This window comes from Lithobates pipiens, unplaced genomic scaffold (genome assembly GCF_037356315.1).
Source record: "Lithobates pipiens isolate NorthernLeopardFrog02 unplaced genomic scaffold, aLitPip1_a1.2 Scaffold_27, whole genome shotgun sequence".
Classification (NCBI taxonomy): domain Eukaryota; kingdom Metazoa; phylum Chordata; class Amphibia; order Anura; family Ranidae; genus Lithobates; species Lithobates pipiens.
Window position 1 is genome coordinate 231,335,485 of NW_027507788.1, and position 10,070 is coordinate 231,345,554.

At 44.7% G+C, this 10,070-nt stretch overlaps 1 protein-coding gene across 1 annotated transcript; it reads left to right on the forward strand.

Annotated features, from left to right (window-relative positions):
* Positions 1-7,557: 7,557 nt before the first annotated feature.
* Positions 7,558-8,652, forward strand: LOC143933314 (olfactory receptor 5V1-like). Its single transcript, XM_077456188.1, has one exon. It carries the CDS (start codon positions 7,686-7,688, stop codon positions 8,622-8,624), a length of 939 nt encoding a protein of 312 aa, XP_077312314.1. The 5' UTR covers positions 7,558-7,685; the 3' UTR covers positions 8,625-8,652.
* The last annotated feature ends 1,418 nt before the right edge of the window (positions 8,653-10,070 follow it).

Genomic DNA, 10,070 nt, shown 5'->3' on the forward strand with positions numbered 1-10,070 from the left:
ATGCCCTTCTTTGTTACCTAGAGTCTATCTTGGGATTTGATAGTCACCACTGTCTTCATACTGAAGACAGAGAACTGAGCGATTGGCAGTCTTTGATCGTCCAGTTCCTAGATTTCTAAGTGGCAGTGGACAGGTGTCTTGCCGGACAATTTTATGGATCAGATGGTAGATGCACCAACTAGAAATAAAGCGTTACTGGATCTACTGATTACCAACAATACAGACCAGGATCACTAATGTGGAAATACGGGGCAATTTAGAGAACAGCGATCACAAGTCAATTGGCTTCTGTGTAAGTCACACAAATAGGAAACGAAAGGGAATACAAAGACACTGAATTTCAAAAGAGCCAACTTCCCTAAACTACGAACCTTACTAGAAGGTATGAATTGGGATAAAATCTTAGGAACAAAGAACATGGAGGAGTGATGGGTTTGCTTTAAGAGCATATTAAATAAGGTCATTGGGAAATGCATCCCATTGGGTAATACATTTAAAAGAGCGAACAAAAGTCCTGGATGAATTAACTCCAATGTAAAAATGCATTTAAAAGCAAATGAGAAGGCCTTAAAAAAATACAAGGTTGAGGGATCATCATCAGCATTCAGAATTTATAAAAATGCAACAAGAAATGTAAGGGTGCAATAAGGACGGCTAAGATAGAACATGAAAGACACATAGCGGAGGCGAGCAAAAAAAAATCCCAAGAAATTCTTTAAGTATGCAAATAGTAAAAAAGGGAGGACAGACCATATTGTCCCATAAAGAATGAGGAAGGACATCTGGTTACAAAGGATGGGGGAATGGGGAAGGTATCAAATTTTTTCTTCTCCTCAGTCTTCATGAGGGAATCGGGGGGGCTTCAAAAAACAAAACTGAAGTGTTTATCCTCATGACACATCACAGGAAGCCCCTCCATGGTTATCAGAGGACAGAATTAAAATTAGACTTTGGAAGCTTAACATTAATAAATCACCGGGACCAGATGGCTTGCACCCGAGGGTACTTAGGGAACTCAGTCAAATAATTGCCAGACCATTGTTCCTACAGTCTACTGACTGGAATGGTACCAGCTGATTGGAGAAAAGCCAATGTAGCTCCAATATTTAAAAAGGGCCCAAAATCCATCCCTGAGAATTACAGACCAGTCAGCCCAACATCAATAGTATGTAAACTCTTGGAGGGGATGATAAGGGACTCTATACAAGATTTTAGTAATGAGAATGATATTATTAGCAGTAATCAGCATGGATTCATGAAGAATCATTCTTGCCAAACCAGTCTACTAACCTTCTATGAGGAGGTGAGATGTCATCTAGATAAAGGAAGGCCCGTAGACGTGGTGTATCTAGATAAAGGAATATCCATAGACTTGGTGTATCTAGATAAAGGAATGTCCATAGACGTGGTGGATCTATATAAAGGAAGGCCCGTAGACGGGGTGTATCTAGATAAAGCAAGGCCCGTAGACGGGGTGTATCTAGATAAAGCAAGGCCCGTAGACGTGGTAAATCTAGATAAAGGAAGGCCCGTAAACGTGGTGTATCTGGATAAAGGAAGGCCCGTAGACATGGTGTATCTAGATAAAGGAAGATCCGTAGACGTGGTGTATCTAGATAAAGGAAGGTCCGTAGACGTGGTGTATCTGGATAAAGCAAGGCCCGTAGACGTGGTGTATCTAGATAAAGGAAGGCCCGTAGACGTGGTGTATCTAGATAAAGGAATATCCATAGACGTGGTGTATCTAGATAAAGGAAGGCCCATAGACGTGGTGTATCTAGATAAAGGAAGGCCCGTAGACGTGGTGTATCTAGATAAAGGAAGGTCCGTAGACGTGGTGTATCTAGATAAAGGCAGGCCCGTAGACGTGGTGTATCTAGATAAAGCAAGGCCCGTAGATGTGGTGTATCTAGATAAAGGAAGGCCCGTAGACGTGGTGTATCTAGATAAAGCAAGGCCCGTAGATGTGGTGTATCTAGATAAAGGAAGGCCCGTAGACGTGGTGTATCTAGATACAGGAAGGCCCGTAGACGTGGTGTATCTAGATAAAGGAAGGCCCATAGACGTGGTGTATCTAGATAAAGGAAGGCCCGTAGACGTGATGTATCTAGATAAAGGAAGGCCCGTAGACGTGGTGTATCTAGATAAAGGAAGGCCCGTAGACGTGGTGTATCTAGATAAAGGAAGGCCCGTAGACGTGGTGTATCTAGATAAAGCAAGGCCCGTAGATGTGGTGTATCTAGATAAAGGAAGGCCCGTAGACGTGGTGTATCTAGATACAGGAAGGCCCGTAGACGTGGTGTATCTAGATAAAGGAAGGCCCGTAGACGTGGTGTATCTGGATTTTGCAAAAGCATTTGACATGGTTCCCCATAAACATTTACTATACAAAGTAAGGTCGGTTGGCATGGACCATAGGGTGAGGACATGGATTGAAAACTAGCTACAAGGGCGAGTTCAGAGGGTGGTGATAAATGGGGAGTACTCGGAATGGTTGGGGTGGGTAGTGGGGACCCCCAGGGTCCTGGAGGAGGGGGATGGGGGAAACAGCTCAATCTCTGTATTTGCGGATGATACTAAGCTAAGCAGGGCAATAACTTCTCCGCAGGATGTGGAAACCTTGCAAGAAGATCTGAACAAATGAATGGGGGGAGGGGCAACTACATGGCAAATGAGGCTCAATGTAGAAAAATGTAAAATAATGCATTTGAGGGGCAAAAATGTGAATGCAATCTATAGACTGGGGGGAGAACCTTTGGGGGGATCTAGGATGGAGAAGGACCTGGGGGGAGGGGAACCTCTGGGGGGGATGTAGGATGGAGAAGGACCTGGGGGTCCTAGTAGATGATGGGGTCAGCAATGCCAAGCTGCTGCTAACAAAGCAAACAGAATATTGGCATTAAAAAGGGATCAACTCCAGAGATAAAAGGATAATTCTCCCCTCTACAAGACTCTGGTCCGGCCGCACCTGGAGTATACTGTCCAGTTCTGGGCTCCAGTCCTCAGGAAGGATGTACTGGAAATGGAGCGACTACAAAGAAGGGCAACAAAGATAATAAAGGGTCTGGAGGATATTAGTTATGAGGAAAGGTTGTGAGCTCTGAACTTATTCTCTCTGGAGAAGAGACGCCTGAGAGGGGATATGATTTCATTATATAAATACCGGACTGGTGACCCCACAATATATAAATACCGGACTGGTGACCCCCCACAATACATAAATACCAGGCTGGTGACCCCACAATAGGGAGAAAAACTTTTAAAAAGACTTGTGGCCATGCACTAAAATTAGAAGAAAAGAGGTTTAACCTTAAACTATGTAGAGGGTTCTTTACTGTAAGAGCGGCAAGGAAGTGGAATTCCCTTCCACAGGCGGTGGTCTCAGCGGGGAGCATCGCTAGTTTAAAAAAACTATTAGTAAATATATGTGTAGCAGCCACAATCTTTGCTGTGCGGCCTTGACTTATTGGGCTTACCAATTACCTTCTCTCGGCCTGCTCTTCCACGTCTAGGGTTTCGCAGGGTTGATACCCAACAACTTGAACACTGACACAGATGAAGTCCTCTTTAAAGGGTTTTATTTTGCAATAATAACTTCCGAACAACACAGTCTCTCTTTGGGAACAGAGGGCACGGGTGAAGAACTCGGGCACCTTGAACTGCAGGTCTAGCAAAGTCTCTAATTCCACCCAGAGAGTAGCCACTCGCAGCTGGGCACTTCAAGGCTGAACAGATCTCTAGCCAGAGATCATGGCAGTCAGCACGTTGACTCAGAACTTGAAGCAATCCTATGAACGTGGACAAGTTGTAACTAAAGGTGAACAGGAACCTTTTCCTCAGTATTGGGAACGTTTCCCGTCTCCTCAATGGTACTGGAAAAGCGTGAATTCATCAATCTCCTTCCCAACTCAGTATCCAGGCACTTCCCAGATGCCACTTGTTGGCCCTCCTCCGAAGAGTCCTCCCTGGTCACTACCACGAGCTGTGGTGTCCCTCCAAGCCGAGAGCACACCCGGACACCTTGAACCCTCCCTCAGTTACTGCACCTTGGACCGGCCGGTTCCGAGACTCTGGAACAGACGGATCCCTTCCCAAGACCAGGCAGGTCTATCAGGGGCCTTCCACAGGAACATGTTGCTGGGTGTCGAACACCCCATGACCGGGACCCCTCACGGGGCTACCCTGGTCCTGGAACCAGAACAGACCCCACATCTTAAGTACCCCTTTCATAGACTCCACAGAGGGCCCCGGCACTCCCACTGATTGGTTCTGAGAAGGCCGATACCTAAACATCCAACCAGACCTAGTTCTGGTCTGTCATGTGCCCCTCACCGCTCACATGACCAGGCAGAACTTCCAAACACAGCCCGGCCAGACTGGTGTTAAGGCCAACCTATGTAATCAACCCTCAGAACCCCATTACTGTATTAGTATAGTATTACTTACTAAATACCGGACTGGTGACCCCACAATATATAAATACGGGACTGGTGACCCCACAATATATAAATACGGGACTGGTGACCCCACAATATATAAATACTAGACTGGTGACCCCCCAATATATAAATACCGGACTGGTGACCCCACAATATATAAATACCGGACTGGTGACCCCACAATATATAAATACCGGACTGGTGACCCCACAATATATAAATACGGGACTGGTGACCCCACAATATATAAATACGGGACTGGTGACCCCACAATATATAAATACTAGACTGGTGACCCCCCAATATATAAATACCGGACTGGTGACCCCACAATATATAAATACCGGACTGGTGACCCCACAATATATAAATACCGGACTGGTGACCCCACAATATATAAATACCGGACTGGTGACCCCGCGATATATAAATACCGGACTGGTGACCCCACAATGGGGAGAAAACTTTTCTGCAGAAGGAAGTTTAATAAGACTCGTGGCCACTCATTAAAATTAGAAGAAAAGAGGTTTAACCTTAAACTACATAGAGGGTGACATATAATCACACAACATACATGATATACAATGTAACACTGACATATAATCACACAACATACATGATATACAATGTAACACTGACATATAATCACACAACATACATGATATACAATGTAACACTGACATATAATCACACAACATACATGATATACAATGTAACACTGACATATAATCACACAACATACATGATATACAATGTAACACTGACATATAATCACACAACATACATGATATACAATGTAACACTGACATATAATCACACAACATACATGATATACAATGTAACACTGACATATAATCACACAACATACATGATATACAATGTAACACTGACATATAATCACACAACATACATGATATACAATGTAACACTGACATATAATCACACAACATACATGATATACAATGTAACACTGACATATAATCACACACACGGGTTGGACTTGATGAACTTGTGTCTTCTTTCAACCTCACCTCCTATGTAACTATGTAGCATCAGACCAATTCTACATCCATCTAGAGGAGTATAATGTGTTTTTTTTTTGTTAAATCCATACTTCTCTTTTAAAAAGGTACTTGATACTCTACACTTATTTGTTTTACATCAAATCTTTCCTTCCCTCTGTGAGATGGGTATTATGTAATGGATCTCTCTTTCCTTGAAGTCAGGGAATTCTACTTTTACTCCTAGTTATTTACTGGTTGGATTGGGCGTAGCATAAGGGGTTGCAGAGGTCACAATCGCAACCCCGCCTCTAGCTCCAGGGGGCCCCTGCAGCCTCCCCGTCTTATTATCATATCCTCCACAAAGTCCAGCTCCGATCTGCCCTAGGGCACCACAGTCGTGCTCCAATACTGGGCTTCCACTTTGCTTTCCACAGTCAAACCCCTCTGTTGTCATTGGCTGGGGAGAAGCTGTGAGCCTTTTCCTGAATGGAGAGGAGCACGAGGTGAGAACAGCCCAGGATGGGGACGTGTCTGTGCTGTGTGTTGGCGAGGAGAAGAGTGCCGTCCCATAGCCACACCGGGACGATATGACACTGCTCAGTGTCCTAGTCACCAGCTGGGGTTCTCTGTACCCCCCACCCGGGGATGTCCGCTTATCCCACTACCCTGACAACTGGGTAAAGAAGACACACCCCATGAGGTGACCTTCCCCCAACACTGACAGAGAAACCTTCGGAAATTGCTAAAACAAATCCCTTAACACCTCCCGAGGGGCCCCTGAGGGGCTGCAGGCTCCAGATTGTGTGTCACATGGCTTTGCCCCCCATATCTAAGTTGTGCCCCCTGACCACCCCCTCTGCCCTGGATGCTATGCCCGGCTGCTGAGCTCCTATCCCATTACAGCACTTTATACAGGAATACCCCACTTTTAGATATGCAATGGAGTTTATTTACTAAAGCTGGTAAGTGCAAAATCAGGCTCCCTTCTGAAAGAAACCAATCAGCTTCCAGGTTTTATTACCAAAGCTTAATTGAAGAAGCTGGGGTCAGAAGCTCATTGGTTTCTAAGTAGAAGTGAGCCTGATTTTGCACTTTCTAGCTTTAGTAAAAGTGGGGTATTCCTGTACTGCTCCTCCTCCGCAGAGCTGAAATCACATTCCTTTACAACACAGCCAGTCAGCCATGATCTGCACCCCTACTGCAACTACACCGTCGCCCCGACCTGAAAATTTCACAGGTCAGACAGGCAACATAAAAGCCAGATACACCCTGTGGAGCCTGACAGACTGCCCCGTGTAGTGTGTGAGGGGGGGGGGGGCTCTACCAAGTCACCTGCCAGGGGTTCCAGTCCTCTGATTCTCCAGCGGTGAGCCCTGTCCTCTGATGTAAGGAGGAACTCAAAGCTCTTAAAGAGGAAGTAAACTCTCCCAATCCGATGCTTCTTTTCATTTAGTCCATTATAGTAAGTAATTATCAGACTATAGCCACTGTAATCAGCCCAAATCGCATATTACTTACTGTTTAAAGAAACTTTAAAAAACGTGTTTCCAGGGGTTAGGCAGTGCCATCTTAAGTATTGTTTTCTGAGCCCACAGTGGAGTGTATTTCCGCCCTTACATTGAGCACTTCCTGTACTGTTACCCAAGCCTCCTTCTCAATCCAACGTTTCTATGTCAACCCTGCTTCCTTGTTCATAGCTGACTTGTCTTATTCCATAGTATTTACTTGTGCTGATATGTCTAATGTTTCCCTTTGTCAGACTGATCAGCTTCAGCTGATAAGACTGCAGTAATGGCCAAGTTTAGACTGTATGTGAGGTCACATGGTGTGTAGGAGGAAGCTCTGAGTGATTAGCAGAGTTCAGTGTTGTGACGTAGGAAGTCCTGATAACAGATAGATAAGACATAGAGAGTGTGCCTTAAATCAGGGGAGATCTGGGCATGCTCAGTGACTTCATTCTAAAGAACAAAAAGGATTACAACAATACTAAGCAAGTAAGGAGATATCTACAAGCCGTGTTCATTAGGGTTTTTATGCTGATTTACATGGGACAAAGTTGTGGGGGAGGGTTTACAACCACTTTAAGCCACTTTGAGTATTTTGACATTTTTTATTTTAACCAAAAAGAATAAAACATTTTTCCTTTAGATGTACTATAAAGAAACCCCAAAATATAAATTTTCTATATTTTATATTTACGGTATTGTTGATATTGTTTGTATTTGCAGGGTCGAATCATGCCATGGTCATTGAAAACACTACTGCCTTCACTGAATTCTTGCTTGCTGGTCTCTCGGACATCTCTGAGCTCCAGGCTTTGCTGTTTGTGTTGTTTCTTGGTATCTATGTATTGACTCTTTTAGCCAACGTAGCAATTATCCTGATAACATGGCTCAGTCCGAATCTGCACACACCGATGTATTTTTTCCTTGGCAATTTTTCCTTTTTAGAAATCGGTTACGTTTCGTCCACTGTCCCTAAAATGTTGTCCACCCTCCTTGCAGAACATAAAACCATTACGTATGGTGGTTGTCTCACCCAGATGTATTGGTTCCTGCTGCTGGGGGGTACAGAGTGCTACATGCTGGCGGCAATGGCCTACGACCGATATAACGCAATATGTCGCCCGCTCCTCTACAGCGTTGTTCTAAGCAGGAGGACCTGTCTCCAGCTGATCCTTGGCTCTTGGATTATTGGGGCAGTCAATGCTTTGATACACACGGCTCTGACCTTCACCTTGCCCTTTTGTGCCAATAAAATCAATCACTTTTTTTGTGACATCCCTCCTCTACTTAAACTGGCGTGTGCCCAGACTTGGGCCAACGAAGTGACCGTTTTTCTAATTAGCGGCTCTGTCATTGTTGGATCCTTTATACTAACCATCATTTCCTATGGGAAGATTTTGTCTGCCATCCTGAATATCCGGCTGAGCTCTGGCAAGAAGAAGGCCTTCTCCACCTGTGCCTCTCACTTTGTGGTGGTGATGATATTCTATGGCTCCGGGATTTTCATGTATTTCAGGCCGAAGTCAAGTTACTCCATGGATCAGGATAGGCTGATTGCGGTGATGTACACCATTATTGCTCCGCTCCTAAATCCTTTCATATACACTTTTAGGAATAGCGATGTGAAGGCCGCACTCAGCAGATTAGTGGACCAGATTATAACACAGAAGCTGTAATAAAACCTTCTACACTTATAAGAAATGAAAGGCCGAGTTTGTGATGGAGCAACACTTTCCCCACATACAGGGAGAGCTTAGAATGTGTCAGGGCTGAGCGTGGCCCTTCCTTCTCTGATCTGGCCACTCAGCTGTCGGCTAATTGCCCGCTCCTATCTCTCTCCACAGTTACTCACCTGTTGAGGATCCTGCTCATCAGTCCTGCCTACTTAAGCCGTCCAGTCCAGAGGAGCTCTCTGTAGGGTTGCCACCTGTCCAGGATTCACCCGGACAGTTCGGGTTTGGAATCTTGTGTCCGGGTTTCAGTCTGCCTGAAACCCGGACACATTATATAGACTGGGCTTTGGCTCCTCAAGTAACTGAGATACAGTGGAACCTTGGATTACAAGCATAACCCGCTCCAGGAGAATGCTTGTATTTCAAAGCACTCACATATCAAAGCGAGTTTCCCCATAGAAGTCAATGGAAACAAAGATAATTCATTCCGCATTGACTTCTATTGCATGCAATACCGCATGTGGCCAGAGGTGGGGGCGCCAAAAATAATCGGGGACAGCTCGGCTGAACTTGGAAAGCCTCGGAAACACTCAGGAACTGAGTATTTCCGAGTGTTTCCGAGGATTTCCAAGTGATGCTAAGTATTTCCAAATGGCTCCGGACGGTTCCGAGTGTCACCGGTGCCCCCTGCACCTCTGGCCAAATGTGGTACTGCACACCCCATTAGCTTGAATTCTGCTTCTACCAAGTCAGAATTTAAAAAAAAAATTGCTCGTCTTTCAAAACGCTTGTTAACCGCGTTACTCATTAACCAAGGTTCCACTGTAGTCACACAAAAATCTGTTGCCATTTGGCAGCTGCGGGCCACTGTCTGGGGGCAGGTTTGGCATCACCTCGGGGGTCATGATATTAGAAAGAGCAGTTTGGCCACACCCAATGTTTGCTCCTTGGGGCACCCAAAGGTGTCCCAGGTCTTTTATAATCCTATTATATATACTACAAAAACAAATGTGCCCTGTGCCGCTAAAGTGTTCGGGTTTGGCTTGAAGAAAAGGTGGCGACCCTAGCTCTCTGCCTTCACCTTATTCAACATCACAGAGACTATCTCCTGCGTTCCTGTTTAAAGTCTTGCTTTGATGACATCCCTTCTGGCTCCAGATCCTGCTTGCTGTTCCACTACATCGATCCCTGACTTCTGCTTGGCTGACTAACCGTTTCGGTTACTGCACTTTGTTTTTACTACATTTGTTCTTTTTTACTTTTATTATTAAACAAGTGTGATTTATCTGTACTTCTGTCTCGGTCTAATTTCATGGTTTCTGATAGACATGGGCGCCGTCAAAAAATTTGTTTTGTTCTGTTCCGTTACTGTTCGTATTAAAATTAATTCGTACTTCGTATTTCGTGTCCGAAAATTCAATTTCAATTCGTACGAAATACGAATTGTTG